This window comes from Camelus bactrianus, chromosome 32 (assembly GCF_048773025.1).
Source record: "Camelus bactrianus isolate YW-2024 breed Bactrian camel chromosome 32, ASM4877302v1, whole genome shotgun sequence".
NCBI lineage: Eukaryota > Metazoa > Chordata > Mammalia > Artiodactyla > Camelidae > Camelus > Camelus bactrianus.
In genome coordinates this window covers 8,282,180-8,299,766 of record NC_133570.1, presented here as the reverse complement: position 1 = coordinate 8,299,766, position 17,587 = coordinate 8,282,180, and the positions used below count along the sequence as shown (strand labels likewise).

The 17,587-nt window shown below is 40.6% G+C and overlaps 1 protein-coding gene across 3 annotated transcripts in view; it reads left to right on the top strand.

Moving 5' to 3' along the window:
• Positions 1 to 8,340: 8,340 nt before the first annotated feature.
• Positions 8,341 to 17,587, top strand: part of NAA25 (N-alpha-acetyltransferase 25, NatB auxiliary subunit) — a 60,756-nt gene continuing 51,509 nt past the window's right edge. Inside the window, exon 1 of one of the 3 annotated variants that reach the window (XM_045506336.2) lies at positions 8,341 to 8,484. In XM_045506336.2, coding sequence (XP_045362292.2) covers positions 8,427 to 8,484 — 58 coding nt within the window. In that variant the 5' untranslated portion in view covers positions 8,341 to 8,426. Of the gene's footprint in view, positions 8,485 to 8,508; positions 8,705 to 17,587 lie in introns of those variants that run through there. The other 2 variants (XM_010969623.3, XM_045506335.2) reach the window with 2 other exon arrangements.

Genomic DNA, 17,587 nt, shown 5'->3' with positions numbered 1-17,587 from the left:
GGTGCACCTGGCGCTGAGGGCTGGAGCCCCAGCAGCACAGCTGCATCCACCCGTGAGATCTCTGCCCCCTTCCCCACTGCTGGGAACCCTGTAAGCAGCCGCTCAAGCCTTTCAGGAAGAGCATGGACTCCAGAGTGTGAGCTCACATCTTCCCATTATTTGGTCAAAGAATAAAACTTTCCTTGGCTTCTGAACTGAACTCAGTCTTGTTCTATCGGCTCAAACCGAGAGAGGTGATTAGGAAGGTTTACTGAGTCTGACTGGCTTCCAACAAGGGGAAGAAAGTGTCAGGCTGATGAAAGGCAGGACATTTCTCTCATCCTGCAGATGGCTCCTTGGTCCCAAGGACATAGTCCTACAACAGGATGACTTACGTCCCACAGCTGCTGCATTAATTCCGAGGACATATCCCAGTATTTCTCTCTCTGTGCTCTTTCTTCCCTTGAAGTTTCTGTTTCAGGGCTGAGCTCCACGGGAGAAAAGAGCCAATAGTAGATGACTGGCAGCACCAGAATGAAGACCGTGAGGGCAGAGCCTTTCAGTAAAAGACCCCGCGGCCCTACCAGGGTCTGGACCTGTCTCCATCGGCTGCCTGGCTGATGGCTCCCCACTTGAGTGTTTCCCTTTTCTCTCTCTGAGGAATAAAAGCAGCTCTTTTTCTCACTTTATCCCTCTGCCTCTATTGAGAATTCTTTCTCAGTTGGCGAGCAAGGGGTCCACATTTGGAGGGGGGTCTTGCCCACCTGTTTGGTGGGCTTTCCAATTTGGGGGTCCCTCTATCCGCTAATGAAACAATATTGGGCAGGAGGACCCTTGTTAGGGCCTGGCTAGAAAGGATCGGTAAAAAGTATACCCCATAGCACTTTATAATAAATTTATGTTGCATAGCAATTACAATAATCACCTTCTTTTGTATCATACTCTAGTGTTTACAAAACACTTTCACCTCTGTTAGTTCATGACAGCCTCAAAACAACTGTGTGACAAGTACAAAATGTTTATGGTGCCAATTTGACAGAAGAAACAGAGGTTCCAAGAAGTGAAGTAACCTGCCCAAGGATACACGGCAAGTTAGAAGCAGATCTGGGGCCAGGACTGAGGTCTTGATTCCCAGTGCCAAGGCCTTCCTATAATGTCACTCCTCTTAAGGACAGCTGCCAATCATAATTAAGTTGTCTGTCCTCTGTCTCCCCATGCTTTCCAGTCCCTAAGTTATTAATAAATTTATCATCTTTTTTAAATTCTTTTTTTTGTTTGTGGGGGGAGATAATCAGGTTTATGTATTTATTATTATAATTTTTTAAATGGAGGTTCTGGGGATTGAACCCAAGACTTCTTGCATACTAAGCATGTACTCTACCACTGAGCTGTGCCCTACTTCCGTGATTTTGTCTTCTACACAGTGATCAAATGTATTCACTTTTCTCCATCATCATTGCTGCCACTTTATTCCAGGAATTTTTATCTATGGCCTGAATCTTTCTAACAGTGACCTGTCACCAGCATTCTGGTCCCCTCCAACACACACAGCAGTCAGGGTGATCTATAGCCTTGCTATTCAAAGCACCACCAGCATCACTTGGGAGACTGCTGGAAACGTGATGTCCCAAGCTCCACCACAGGCCTACTGAATCAGAATCTGAATTTTAATAAGGCCCCAAATGACTCATGTAACTTTGACCTGTGCATGAAAAAGTTTGAGAATCAGTGAGAGGAGAAACCAGAGACAGGAAGAAAATATTTGCAAAAGATATACAGTTGGCCCTCTGTATCCATGGGTTTCTCTTCCCTGAATTCAATCAACTGCAGATCAAAAATATTCGAAAAAAAATTCCAAAAAGTAAAACTTGAAGTGGCCACACTAGCAACAATTTACATATCATCCACATTGTATATGGTATTATAAGTAATCTAGAGATAATTTATAGTAAATGGGAGGATATGTGTAGGTTATATAAAATACTATACTATTTTATATAAGGGAGACTTGAGCATCCATAGATTTTGGTATCCAATGGGGTCCTGGAACCAATTCCCTGTGGATACCAAGGGAAGACTGTATCTGGTAAAAGACTTATTCAAACGTAAAAAGGACTCTTAAAACTCAGCAATAAGAAAACAAACAACCTGATTAATAAAATGAGGAAAAGACCTGAACAGACATGTTACCAAAAAGACATACAGTTGGAAAAGATGCTCATATGTCATTAAGGAAGTGCAAATTATAGCAACAGTAAAAACCGCTTCACGCCTATTAGAATGGCCAACATCCAAAACTGACAACGCCAAATGCTGACAAGGATATGGAGCAACAAGAACTTTCCTTCATCGCTGATAGGAATGCAAAATGGTACAGTCCCTTTGGAAGACAGGTTGGTTGGCAGTTTCATACAAAATCAAACATACTTTTACAGTACAATCCAGGAGTGATGTTCCTTGGCGTTCACCCAAATGAGCTGAAAACAGTTCACAAAAAACTTGCACACAGATGGCTATAGCAGCTTTATTCATAATTGCCAAAACTTGCAATCAACCAAGACATCCTTCAGTAGTTGAATGAATACACTGAGGTGTGCCCGGAAACTGGAATATTATTCAGCACTAAAAAGAAAGGAGCTATGAAGCTATAAAAAGGCAATGAGAAACCTTAAATACATATGATTAGGTGAAAGAAACCAAATTGAAAAGTCTACATATAGAAGGATTCCACATATATGACATTCTGGAAAAGCCAAAACTGTGGACACAGTATAAAGATCTGTGGTTTCCACAGTTTAGTGGGGAAGGAGGGATGAACTGGAGGAGCACAGAGGAATTTTAGGGCATTGAAACTATCCTTTATAATATTGTATCGGTGGATATTTGTCATTATACTTTTCTCCAAACCCATAGAATGTACATCACCGAGTGAAATGTACAACCCTAATGTGAAATATGGACTTAATTTGAATATGATATGTTGATGTAGGTTTATCAGTTATAACAAATGTACTGTCTGAGTACAGGACGTTGGTTGTGGGGAAGGTGGTGCATGTGAGGCGAGGCAGGAGTTAGGACGCCCCCTCACGGAGCCGGGGAGCTCTCTAGCTGCGTGCCTCACTGCATACACACCATACACCCGTGTTCCTCACTGTTCTTGACCCAGCAGAGCAAATCTGCCACCACATAGGACAAGAATGATGGGCTTACTCCCCTGTTCTAAGTCAAGAAAATGGTAACCACCATTTAATGAACACCTACTGTATGCCAAGTGTTTTCCCATGATGTCAGCTCTAATGTATACAAGAAGGGTGAGATTTTGGCTCCTGTGGGGGTCATCTCATTTGTTACCTGCAATGACTCAGGCCTGCCAAGGGTACCTCCCAGGGAGCAGGTAAGGACAGGCCCAGAGCCAGGTGACTATTTTAGCCTTAGGCTCTGAAGACAAGAGGTAGGAATAAGAAAACAGAAAGGCCAATTCATGCAACTTGAATGACAAATAGGCTTTCAGGGTGGAGGGAAACATATTCTACCCAGAACAGTGACTGAAGGATCTAGAGGCCTCTGTTAGGTAGGTCTGTATGCTCTGGCCTGCCACATTCAGTGAACGGGGTGCTGAGCCTGGCAGCATTCCTCTGGGGCCCGGCCAACAAAGGTAACCCAAGAACATAGCTGAGTAACCACAGTCCTGGCCTGCAGCCTCCTATGTGCCCCCCTTGCTGTATTTTTCCATTCTCGGAAATTCTTAAAACTCAGGTAACTCGCCAGCTGTTTCATTTGTGCCAAAGATGAACCCCAGGTCTTCTGTCTCCTCTCCCTTTTCCAAGCCAGACCTCAGCCCTGTCCTACGTGGCCACATAGTGGGCCTGGGGTCAGCTTACCAGAGGCTCCTGACCTTCATTCTTGCTGCTTAGCATGATTTGGGGAGCATGGCATTCTCCCTGGGATAGGGTTGCCAGATTTAGCAAATAAAAATACAGGGCACCTGTACACCTGAAACTAATATAATATTGTAACGCAACTATACTGCAATTAAAAAAATATAGGACACCTGGTTAAATGTGAATTTCAGATAAACAGTGAATATTCTTTTAGTGTAAACCCAAATACTGCATTGTATTTTACCTGACAGCTCTACCCTGGGAGTATTTAAATGCCTTCCATTATTCTAGAGCAAGGGTTGGCAATTTTTTTTTTTTTTTTTTTTTTGTAAAGGGCTAAAGGGTAAATATTTCACCCTTCTGGGTCATATGCTTTCTGTTGCAACTACTCAATTCTGCTGTTGTAGCACCAAAGCGGATACAGATGATGCAAACATGAGTGGGCATAGCTGTGTTCTATAAAATTTTATTAGGGATACTAACCTTTGAACTTTATATAACTTTCACATGTTGCGAAGTAGTCTTCTTTTGATTACTTTCCCCTAATCATTTAAAAATGTAAAAACCATTCCTGGCTCACGGACTGGACAAAAACAGTAGTAAGCTAGGTTTGGCTTATGGGACATAATTCGCCCACTTCTGGCCTAAAGCAGAAGAATGAAACTTTTGTCTGAATCCAAACCACAAGAGGTTAGTAAAGATACAGATTGCTGCTAAAAAAAAAAAAAAAAAAAAAAAAAAAAAAAAAAGATACATATTGCTGGGCCCTGCTCCCAGAGTGTTTGATCCCAGTACGTCTGGGGTAGTGACTAAGAACCTGCATTTCTAACAAGTTCCCAAGTGATGCTGATGCTGCTGGTTGGAGATCACACTTTGAGAACCACTGACCTAGGGGAGCACTTCCACCTGATGGCAAGCTCTCTCTCTGGGGTTATTTTAAAACCTCCTCAGCCTTAGGAATGATTTTCCATGAGGATCATAGGTTATGCTTTCATTGGAGGGACCCCTCCCCATCCCCACTCTCAATAGAATTTCTCTGTGCACTTGCTTCCAGAATTTTCTCTTTTAGCTAGCCTCAGGACAGAGTTGGGATGAGAGTTTCTAGTGTACTTGGTTTTTTAAAACAAAGTAGCACCACCTCATTAATAAAAATGATTCATTTACACATTTGTTATTTTGGAATAATTTTAGATTAACAGAAAAGCAGAAAAAGGGATAGAGAAAGTTTTCATATATTCCTCAACTAGTTTTCCTCAATGTTGACATCTTATATTACCATGGTGCTTTCGTCAAAATAAGAAACCAACGTTAGCACAATACTGCTAAGTAAACTCTAGACTTTTTTTGAATTTCCACTGATTTTCTGTCCTTTTTTCTGTCCCAGGATCCCAACCATGATATCACATTACATTTACTTGTCATGTCTCCTTGGGCATCTCTGGTCTGTAACAGTTTCTCATTGTTTATTTTTCATCACCTTGACAGTTTTGAAGAGTACTGGTCAGGCATTTCATAGAATGTCACTCAATTTGATTTGTTTGATGTTTCCCTTACGACTAGTCTGGGTTTATGGGTTTTCCAGAAAAAAATATTACAGAAGTGAAGTTCCCTGCTCATTACCTCAAATTGGAGTACGTGAGATCAATATGGATTTTCACTGGTAATATTAACTCTGATCCCCTAGTTAAGGCAGTGCTTATCAGGTTTCTCAGCTGTGAAGTTATTATTTTTCCCTTTCTATACTCAGCTCTTTGGAAATTGGTCAATAATTAGAACCCACACTCAAGAGGGAAGGAGAAAGTTAAGCTTCACCTTCTGGAGGGGGGAAATTTATACGTATTGCTTGGAATTCTGTAAGGAGAATGTGTCTCCTCTCCCCCATTTATTTATTCAATAATTTATATCAGTGTGGGCTTTTGTATTTTTACGTATTTTATACTTTAGGTTAGAATTCTGTTATTTATTTTGTTGCTCAAATTGTTCTAGTTTGGGCCACTGGGAGCACTTTCACGTTGGCTCCTGTATCACTTTGACCTGCCCCACTCCAGCCTTTTATATTTTGAGCCCTTCCCTTCTTTCTGGCCATACAAGATGCTCCAAGATTATCTGGTATATTACTGGCCCCAGTCCTAGAATCAGCCATTTCCCCAAGGCACCCTGTTTTGTTTCACTGGAGAGTGGTATTAGAAACCAAGATCTGGGTGTCAGGTGTGCTCGTTGCTACTTAAAAATTTTTTTTAAATATATAAACAACTCAGAAAGTAAGGAAGAGTTTAAAAAAAGAAGTAAATAGGCCCCTAAATTCCATCATTAAGAGATGAAGAAGCTTGACATTTGTAAATATCCTTTTAGACCTCTCTCTCTCAACACATGACACCTGTCTTTTTTAGCTAGGTAGCTATCCATAAAAATAATTTTTTTCAAGCCATACATACTCTTTTATAACATGCTTTATAAACTCAATATGTTATAGACATCTTTCCACATCTGTAAATGAGGCCCTACTTCATTAATTTTAATGGCTGCCTTTTTTCCTTCTTATGGTTTATCATAATTTATTTCACCTGCCCCTCTTGATGGATCGTTAGGACCTGAGGATTGTTAGGAAACAATCTCTATTTTATATTTTTCTGCACTCTGCTGATTATCTCTTTGGAATAAAAGGATTTTATTCTGGCTCAAAAGGCTTGACATTGTTTACCTTTTTTGAGTGTGCACTATTTTTGTAAACATAAAATTTTAAACCTTTAAAAAATTTAAAATGTAATGATGCTTATTGTAAACAAATCAACCGGTGCAGCTATGTATGAAGCAAAAGAAGAAAACATCTGCCCTCCTAAAAGGTAACCACTGTAGCATTTTTGGTATTAATTGCTGAGAGTGTGGATTTGGGAGTCAGACCACTGCAAATTTCACCACAGACTACTGCGTGATCTTGGGCAAATGACCTAACATGTCTATGCTTCAAATTTCTCATTTTAAAATGAGAATCACAATAGAACCTATTCGACCAGTTTGTGAGAATGAAATGAGATGAGGTATGTAAAAGAGCTTAGCACAGTTTCTAGCACATAGTAAGTGCTCAGAAAACACACACTTATTGTTACTATTATCATTAGAGTTTTCTTTTGCTGGGTATGTATATTTAAAATTAGAATAGCAACTTCTAACTTGCTCTTGTGATAGATTCTAAAAACGTTTGATCTAGATCCCTTAATTAGTACTTTTCCAAAGAGTGGTCCTTTGATTGAATCAGAACCTCTAGGGGCAGAATCCAGGAAACTCATGTTTATCAAGTTTCCCAGGGGATTCGAATTTCCACTAAAGTTGGAGAATCATTTTCTTATATCCTAAAAGGCCCAGAAAGGGAGAGAGATGGAACATCAGCAGAAGGGGGTCAACCCCAGCTGGTCAAGGCTGACACATGGGATACCTACTGGGCCTGACACAGCGTAGTGGAAGGCTTGACTCTGGTTCTGTACTAGAAGGACCTGAGTTTGAATCACAGTGACTAGTGTGCCCTTATGTCATGACCCCACTGAGCCTGGTACACCTGCCTGGCTCACCTGCCTGGCTCCCTTCCTCTTCCACTTTAAGTCTTTGACAATTGTCACTTTTTCAGCTAGGCTTTCCCTGATCATACTATATAAAACTGCCCTCCTCTTCCACCCCTAGTCCCTATTCTACTTTCCTCAGTTTCATTTATCATCATCTAATATACTATTTATTTTACTTATTTGACTGTCTCCTCCACTACAAGAAAGCCTCCATGAAAGCTTTGTCTATTTATTGATGTATCCTTGTGCCTAAAACAGAGGTGACATGTAATAAGCACTCAATAACTGTATGTTGTATGAATAAACCAACTAATAAAAAGAGAAGATAATACCTAGGGAGATCCTAGGGCTGTTATGAGTATTAATAAGATAATACATCTACAGCTTAGGACAGTGTCTAGGCTCATACTGATCGAATTACTTTTCTCCTCCAGTTTTACTGAGGTATAATTGACAAATAAATTGACCATATTATTATAAATCTAGGATGCTCCTTAGTTGCCTGAGCACAGGGAGAGGGGGTGATGGAATCTCGAACTTTTCTGGCAGATTTCTACTGTTGATAAGCATCCCTTTCCTCTACTGTCCCCTAGGTCACCCTCCCAGAGGAGTTCCTGGTTCCTCAACAATTAACCAAAGACAAGTCCAACTGGTCCTTCTGCACAGAGGAGAAACAGGATAAGCAGGAGCAGTCGAGCGCTAACTTTGACCAAGAGGTTCTCCCCTCCTTTCCTCACTCCCCAGTAGGTGACTCGGAAGGGATTTTAATAGCAACGCCCGTTTCTGCAAGCTAAGTTGATTCCACTGGCAAAGAGGAGGAAAGGTTTCCACTGAAGTGGCAATTGGGAGTCGGGGTGCGGCAGGGGGTGTCGTCCCTTTCCGCGCAGGGGAGTTCTGTCGCAGCTCCGCGACTATCGCGATAGACAAGCGAGACCGGCGCTGGCCCTTTAACAGCCCCTTCCCGGGGGCCTGCCCCGCGCGTGCGCACTGCGGTTCTGCGCTTGTCATCATGGCGACGCGGGGCCATGTGCAGGACCCTAACGACAGGCGCCTCCGGCCCATTTACGGTGAGTGCCTGGGGCCAGTCTGGTCGCCAGCCGGCTGCTCCGAGGGTTGCCGAGGCCGGGGCGAAGGCCCAGGAGGAGCGCTGAGGGGCCAAGAGCCGGGTTGGCGGGCACGGGGGGCGGGCCGCGCGGGCCTCTAGGCCGCAGCCACGGGCCTCGCGTAGGCGCCGACCGGCCCCTCCTGACCCCTGAGGTGGCAGCGGCGCGGTCAGGGCAGCGGCAGGTCGGTAGAGCTGGCTCGACAGGCAGCCCGTGTGAGACACTAACTCTAGCAGAGACCTGCGCTGCCCGCAGCCTGCGTTGTTGGGGCCACACCAAGGGAGATCCGAGGTCTGCCCGCAGGTGGAAGCTGGCTCCGGCAAGGGGTTGGGACGCCCTACTTGGGGGAAAATTCCCCACTAAAGACTTTTTACTTATGGGAAAGGGGTCTAAAGTGTTGTCTGACTAACTGTGCTCGGTGCACGTGGAGAAATAGAGGTCCAGAGCGGGGAAGGGGCTGACGCAAGGTCACCCAGATCGAGTCAGGAGCAGGCCCGGATTTGAGGCTCATTCCAGAGCTCTTGGTGGTGGAACAGCTGCTCTGGGCACACGTGGGAGGCGTGGGGGTTGGGGGGGGTTGTCTTGGGACCAAAATAGCGGTAAATAGACTATAATATGTAATAAATCGTGTCGAGGGGCAGGCAGGGCTTTTCCTTTCTGCAGCTTCTCTGGTTTTCCCTGCAGTTTGCCTTACGCGTGCCAAGTGGATCCCGCTCCGTAACGCTTATCTCAACCTGCAGGCTTTAAGACCTTGACGTCATTCTGCGACCCAGGTTGTGAAAAATCACATATTTGGGTCAGGGGGAAACACCTCTTCAATAATAGAGCAGTTCTGTAATTGGATAGTGGTCCCTTTTGTATTTCCTTTTCTCTTAGATGGTTGTATGGTCTTGGACTATCTCAATTCCTGATAAGGAAGGCTTCAAGGTCAGTGGTTTTCGCAAAATTAGACCTCGTGTTTATAGTGTGGATACTGCTAAATGGAGGCATCTCTGCGTGGCTGAGATGATTTAACTTTTTTTTTTTTTTTTAAAGAGGGTGACTTTATGTTTCTGGTACAACTGGTCCTGCTTTTTGTAATTTGTGTGATGCTTTAGTCTCATATCTCACTTGATTCTAGCAACAAGGTTGTGAGGTGGGCAGTAATAATAGTAGCTAATGTGTATAGACTGCTAATTATGTCAGTCACTGTCCTTGGCCCTTTATATTTATTATTATTTAATCTTCACACATTTTCCTGAGGTGGATAGTTTTCCCCAGTCCTATCTTCCTCCCTTCTTGCCATTTCTTTCCACAGGTGAGGAAACTGGGGCTTTACTGATGTTGTGTAATTTCTCTAAGGTCACTCAGCTAACATGGAGTTAGGATCTGAACCCCTGTAGACTGTCCCAGGCCTACTCTTTTAACCACTGTGCTAGATATCACTTCCCTTTGAGCTGAAGACACTGACTTGCCAAAGGTCACATAGGTGGTGAGTGGTTGATTTCCATTTTCCCAGGACTTCATATTCTTATGCCCTCCAGTGTATATTTTCAAAGGGCAGAGATAAAATATACAAGGGTGACTGAGGGTAAGAACTGAATCCAGGGTTCACAATTTGTGTCTCATTACAGCTCTCTGCAGCACTTGCCTGCAGACTTTTTTTCTTTTTTTTTCTTTTTTTTCTTTTTTAACTAAAAAGTTTTAATACTTTTAAGAATAATTGGATTTCTGAAATTGTTTTCGAGGACCAAAGAAAAATGCCTTTGGTGTCCCATAGTTCAAGAATTAATAATGTTTTGAATTACTTAATTAAAAAAAATAGTCCATTTCACATTGCTAAACATCAGAATATGTTAGCCAGAAGTGACAGGTCATATTCTCAAAACTGAAGCTTGAATTATGTAACTTTTGTTATAGTTACATGGGAAGAAGATTAGAAGAGACTTTGTTAGGAATTCCAAGGCGATTAATGTAAACTGGCAGGAATAGGAGAAGAAAGACTGTCCTTGACTTCAACAATTTTGACTTTTGACCTCTAGACTTTGGGACATCCTCTGCTTTTGTGTTTCAGTACATTAGTACCCCTAACCCACTATTGTTACTTGAATTTAGACATCATTAGCTGACAAATGAACAAGCTCATGCATGGTGGTGCTTGCCCACCAGCCAAAAGTTCAACAACACTCACTCAGCATTGATCAAGGGCTTATTTGTGTGCTAACTGTCCTACTAGGTAGGTAAGATTATTGTGACCATAATAGTAAACTGAAGGCCCGAGATTTAACTTGCTCCGAGTTGCAGCTAGTAAATTGTGGAGCTGGGATCTGAACACAAGCATTCTCGCTGGAGAGCTCAGCCCTTCACTGAGTATGGATTCAGCAGCATCACTATCTTTGTACAGCATTATTTGTGCTGCGAAGATTTAAGATTTTACAGCTGTTGGAAACTTTGCCCATAACCTCAGCTCTTGCTGATATTGTTGAAGTGGACAGGGTGATTAATTGTGAAATTGTGGTGCGTTGAAACTATTTTTGGTGTCTAAGTATGGAATAGTTGATTAGTTGAACATCTTCAGAGTACATCTCCTTACTCATAAATTGCTAAGTTTGGATATTGTATTTTTGGGTTTTGAAAACCACCCTGACTTTCCTAGAACACCTACCTTACTATTCATTCTTCTTTTGGGAAAATTATTCTCTTGTGCTGTGTGATTCTGAACAGATTTTGTATTCTCACCTGACTTGGTAAACCCTAGTGCTTTCTTTACGATTATTATTAATTTAAAATATTTTTAGTGGTTAGGGAGAGGGTAGGGGTAGAAGTGATGGTCAAGTATGGCGCATAATAAATTTTTATAGGATATAGGAATTGCAAAATAAAAATAGAGAAGTTTCAAAGAAAAAATATTCCCATGGTCTTTGGAATACACACAAACATACGCGTTTACTTTTATGCCACAAGATCCTTTGTTCCAATTTGTTTTAGTGACTTGCAGTCTTGCTCTAGCCTGGATCATGTGTAACGTGTTTCCCAGTTATGTTTCCTGAATGATAATCCCTTCTTTGGTGAGTTAGGACATTTCCCTTCTATGCCTGGCCAAACTCCAGGTAATTTTTCTGTTATAGTTCATTATTAAAACTTCTCAACTATTCAATCGAGTGTAGTATGTATTCTCTGAGCCTTCTGTTGGACAGTGTTAGCTCAGCGAGTCTTGTCCTGTTTCACCCCAGGAGTGGTAGGGTGTCTCATTGAGTGAAGATTATCTTGCTTTTCTGTAGAAAAGTCACTTGGCACAACCTAATTTCTTCTGTTCTGAAATGATGGCCATTTAAAAAGCTCTGACTTAGACTTTTAAATTCTAAAAACATTTTGAACGTAAAAAGAAAATGTTAATGCACAGAAATTCTCGGATGAGTACTAGAGGGTAGTGGGAGAAGGTAAGATTAAGAGACAGTCTTTTCATGTTATACTTGTATGAACTGTTGGAATTTTTTTTTTTTTACCATGACGTGCATTCTTTTTCTTATTTAAAAAATTAATTGAGAAGACTTTGAAAATTTTAATTTTATAGCAGGAAGCCATCGCTAATGACTGGATCTTGGAACTTCCTGTTATGGTCACTTTGTATGTATGTATCTCTCATTTCCTTAACAGACAACTGAGTTTCTAGAAGATTTTTTTCCCTGTACAGTTTGTTCATTTATGCATTCCTTTCTCCATTCAACTTATTTATTAACGGCCTAATATGTGCTTGGCACAATGTAGATAGATGCAGGGGATAAGTGAGTATCAGACGGCACAGACATGGTTTCTGCTTTCAGGGAGCTTGTAGTCTCAGGAGATTTTTAAAGCAATAGTGTGCATAATCATTACATTTGTGTTAAGGGCTTTGAAGGAAAAGTACAGGCTGCCATGAGACCATACACTATGGGCATCGCAATTGTTGGAGACAATTCAAGAAAAAAGTTTTCTGTGAAAGTGACATTTTACTTTGGACATGAAAGAAGAGAAGAGGTTAGTCAGGCAATGAGATAGGAGGAGTGATGGACAGAGAGAGTATGTAAAAAGGAGCTTGTTCTACTTGAGAACCTAAGAAAAGACTTGTGTGATTGGAATGTAGAGAAGGTTGAGATGAGGCTATACAGGTAGAGGCAGAGGGACTCCACTTTGTAAGCCAATTTAAGGATTTGAAATTTGTTTTAAAGACTGTGGGAAGCACTGAAGAGATTTAACCAGGGAGTGGGATGATCAGGCTTGCACTTTAAAAAGATAGCTCTGAATGCTGTGGAGGAAATAGTTTTAAAGCGGGCAAGTGTAGGATGTAAGGCTTGTTAGAAGGCATTATTACTTTTAAAATTCAACCCCACCACCCCCTATCTTGAACATATTAGGTATTTAACAGAGGCTTATTTAATGTTTCATCTTTGTAAAAGCAAGGCATTTAGGATTTTTAAGCAAAGGACATTGTAATTTAAAAATGGAGCTATCTTAATATTCAAGTCTTTTTCTTAATTGGAGCAATATCTATAGTAGTTTCCCAAGCCCTTGTAGGAAGTAGAAACGGTGCAGTTTGTCAATTTCAGCTGCTCCAGAGACTTTGAAGGCAGAAGGGAGAACATACAAGTTAAAGGCTTTCTTTTTTGTTTCCAAGACTGATCCCTTTCCTGTTTTCAGTATTCCTAAGTATGATTGGACAGATTAATCTCAAGGCCCCTTTACAGGGCAAGTAGACAGTAGGCCTGCATGTGTCAGGGCCTACTGCTGTCTTGTCTGCATCTGCAGGGAAGAGGAACTTTTGTTGGAGTGTTACCTAGGTGGCTGGCTAGCTCATTCATTCAACAAATTTGGTAGTTTCTTGCCAATGATTTAACCCAGTGTTTCTCAAATTTCTATCATTCCTTTACCCAGCCTTACGATTTAGCTATATTACAATATCATCTGTACTATAACTTAATATTCTTCTCTAAGTTTACCTTTAAACTTAAATTTATTTTAAAATAACCTACCATTAGTGAAAAACTTACTTGCCCTGAGAAGACAAAGCCATAAAAAGATGTACTTCCATTGAAAACAAAACAATATTATTAAAGTCTGAACTAGTTTCTGATGGTTGTGAAACTCTGAGACCTGTTCCTTCTCTGTTTAAAAAAAAAAAATAGACACTAGCAAGTATTAAAGAAGTGATAGGCTAAAACCAAACTGAGACTGTCTCCTTAATATAAAGGAAATATTAGAAAAGAGATCAACTTTCTCACTATTGAGTGTTATATAGTGCTGCCTGCAAGGACCACCTAAAACCATTTTGGTTGGAGTGATACCTATGCTTTGAAAAACACTGTTTTAACTGATACATCATTATCTTATTGTTTTCTACGTTTGTGGATGGCTGATTTTGGCTTGCTCTCTTATTAAGGGAACAATACCAATCCTCATGATTGAACAATTACCCTTGAGTAAGTTTTAAAAAGACTAAAAAACCAAACTTACAGGATCTATATTCAATAGCTTGTAATAACCTATAATGAAAAAGAATATATGTATAACTGAATCACTATGCTGTACACCAGAAACTAACACAACCTTGTAAATCAACTAATTTAAAAAGAAAGCCTGTTTTCTTCAAGGGCTACATAATTTATATTATGGAGTCAGTTGTATAAAATGGAAATAAACTTTCCCCAAAAGACTCAGCAACCAATTAATCAATAGTCACCTAGCCATCCAGAAAAGGGGAGCCTGACAGCGGTCTGAATGTGATGAGGTATCTTAGTTAAAACTCTTTTGGGTGCAAGGAACAGAAACCCATTGACAGTAACTCAAGTAAAGGGAGGTTGTTTATCAATCCTTGTGTGAGCTTAGGGCAGGAATGCAGTGTTCTAGGGCCTGATGGAAACTGGAAAGCTGTCAGGATCTGAAGTTTCTTTCTCATATGCTCATCTCTGCTCTTATCTGTGTGTGTCTATTTTCTCTGCTTTGTTCTTCAAGCTGTTCTTTTTTTTTTTCTTTTCTTTTTCTACTTATTCATCAGTTTACCCAGGCCCAACATGTTGGTTTTGTGGCCACACCAAGCTGAGGGGATAGATTAGGGGGAGGTTACTAGCCTCTCCCCCCAGGCTTAATCAGCACTGCCTCTTCCCCAATTTTTTGATAAAGATAATTAACATTCTTTATTCTTTCATAATTGTTATGTGAATGAAAAGTCAAGAGATAACTCCTTTTCTTCACTCCCCATCAGCCAGTTTGCATTCCTTAGGGTTCCTTCCAAGTGAAAATTCTGGAGCTGCCGCTGATCATCTCAGACTGGAAATATTTATTGCCTTCCAAATGAGGTTCTCCATAGCTTTCTGACTCCGGATTTCAGTGTTGCAGTTACAGATTACCAGGAAAAAACTCGATTAACCCAGCTTGGGTCAAGGGTCCACTCCACTGGGCTTCAGTTTCATGGTCTAGACATGCTCATCCAGTTCTACCCCTTCAGCAGAATCTGTGGAAACCATTCCCAGAGAAGAGGGTGTGGGTACAGTATATCAGAGCCTGGTCAACAACAGAGGGAAAAGTTACATATCCTTACTGTCCTAACCTTTGGTCTGATGTATTTATGGGCAGAGCCTCAGAGCTGAGGTCTCATCAAAGATAACTGCTCTTTGAGAAGACTTCAGGATATGTCCTGTGAACCTGCAGTCTTACAGTACTGAGTCAGAAGTAACTTAGAATGCACTCAGAATGAGATCAGCACCAAGTTTTAGGAAGAGAAGATACCATTTATTGAGCTGAAATATCTCTGTCAGATATTCTGTAAGGACAAATGATGGCCTATCAGGTGAGTTAAGAGTTTAAGAAAACTGGTATCAGATATTTAGGTGTTCAGGCCAAGACTGTGTGCTTTTAGATTTCTGTGAGTCTTCAGTCTCTTTACCTGAGTATTGATCTCTTCTAGATTGTGATTCCCTCCAGAGTAAGTTTTCTTAATCTTTTTACCTAACCTTACTGGTGCTCATCAACATTCAGTGCATTGAAAAAGACTAAAGAGATGAAACTCATGTGTCCATGTGGCTGTATGTTAAAAGTTTTGGTAAAGTTTTCATTGGAGAAAAATTGAAACCATTAGGTAAAATGATAGTGTGACAGGGCCATAAAGCATTTTGAGTTGTCTGCGCTGCCTCTGTCCCTGTTGCTAACTTGGGACCTTGATGAGCAAAGAGGGACCAGTAGTTGTAGTAGATTGTGAACTAGCCTGTGTTCATTCATCTTTCTATATTTCGAATCAACAGCTACCACCCTATTTCCCACATATAACCCTTCTCACTTTTCTAGAAATGAATCTTTGCTTTTATTATACATATTTTTAAATAAATGGACTTTATTTTTTAGAGCAGTTTTAGGTTAGGTTTACAAAATGGAAAATAGAAAGAGTTGCTACACCCCTCCCCACCATGTTTCCCCTATTATTGACATCTGCGTCAGTGGTGCATTTGTTACAGTTGCTGAGCCAATATGATATGTTATTATTAACTAAATTCCATAGTTTACTGGTTTACATGAAGGTTGATTCTGTGTTATGCATTCAATGGGTTTTGACAAGTATCTGATGACATGTATCCACATTAGAGTATCATACAGAATAGTTTCACTGCCTTAAAAAGTCCTCTTTTCTCCACCTGTTCATCCCTTCCCCAGCTTCTGGCAAATACTGATTGTTCTACTGTGCCTATAATTTTTGCCTTTCCAGAATGTTATGCACTTGGAATCATATAGTATGTAGCTTTCTCAGATTGGCTTCTTTCACTTAGCAGTATGCATTTAAGTTTCCTCCATGTTTTCTTGTTGGCTTGATAGCTCATTTCTTTTTATCACTGAATAATATTCCAGTGTATGGATGGATATACCACAGTTTGTTTATCCATTTTCCTTTTGAAGGACATCTTGGTTCCCTCCAAGCTTTGGCAATTATGAATAAAGCTGCTGTAAACATTTGTGTGCAGATTTTTTTTGTGTGAAAGGTTTTCAACTCATTCGGGTTGATAACAAGGAGCAAGATTGCTGGATCATATGGTTAGAGTATGTTTAATCTTTTTGTTTGTTTGTTTTTTGTTTTTTTGGGAGGGCTTGAAGGTAATTAGGTTTACTTACTTATTTTTAGAGGAGGTACTGGGGATTGAACCCAGGACCCTGTGTATGGTAAGCATGCACTCTACCACTTAAGCTATACCCTCCCCTCTGAGTATGTTTAGTTTTTAAAGAAACTGCCAAACAGTCTTCCAAAGTGGCTGTGCCATTTTGTATTCCTATAAGCAGGGAATGAGAGTTGCTCTTTCTACATGTTCTCACCAGCATCTGGTCAATAGATTAATTTGAGTTGTTTGTGCTTTGTATGTCCCTGTGCTGATTTGGGACCTTGATGAGCAAAGAAGAACCTGGTAGTAGGTTGTGGACTGGCCTGTGTTTAGTCATCTTTCTATAATTAGAATTGACAGCTACCACTGTTTCCCATTTAAAACACCGCTCATTTTCTTTTAGATCTTCTCATCTGGAATCTTTGCCTTTTTTTTAGAATTTGAATAATAGTTGATTACTTTTCTTCCTTAATACAATTTTATAGCAAGTCTTCACTTGCTATAAATTTGGAATGGATGCATAGGGAACCTAGAAGTCGAGTTTTCTTCAAAGTCAGTGCTCGTTTCTATTTCAACCAGAGTGTATGCTGGTGCTGTTTTCCCTATATCCTTGCCCACTCTTTTTTCTGGGTCAGGGGAGGGTAATTAGGTTTATTTATAAACTGATTTATTTTTATGGAAGGTATTGGGGATTGAACCCAGGACCTTGTGTATACTAAGCATGCGCTCTACCACTGACCTATACCCTCCCCCCATCCTTGCTCATTCTTGATACTGCTGGACTTCATCCCCCACCCCCATTCCCTTCTTATGGGGGAAATCCTCTTATTTTTTCTTCAATGAATTATTCTTAACTCTGTGGCACAGCAAGTACTCATTAAACATTTTATTGAAGGAACATGGTCCATTTGGTAATTTGAAGCTTGAATATAAGAAAGGGTTCTTTTTAAAAATTGAAAAAAAATTTTTTA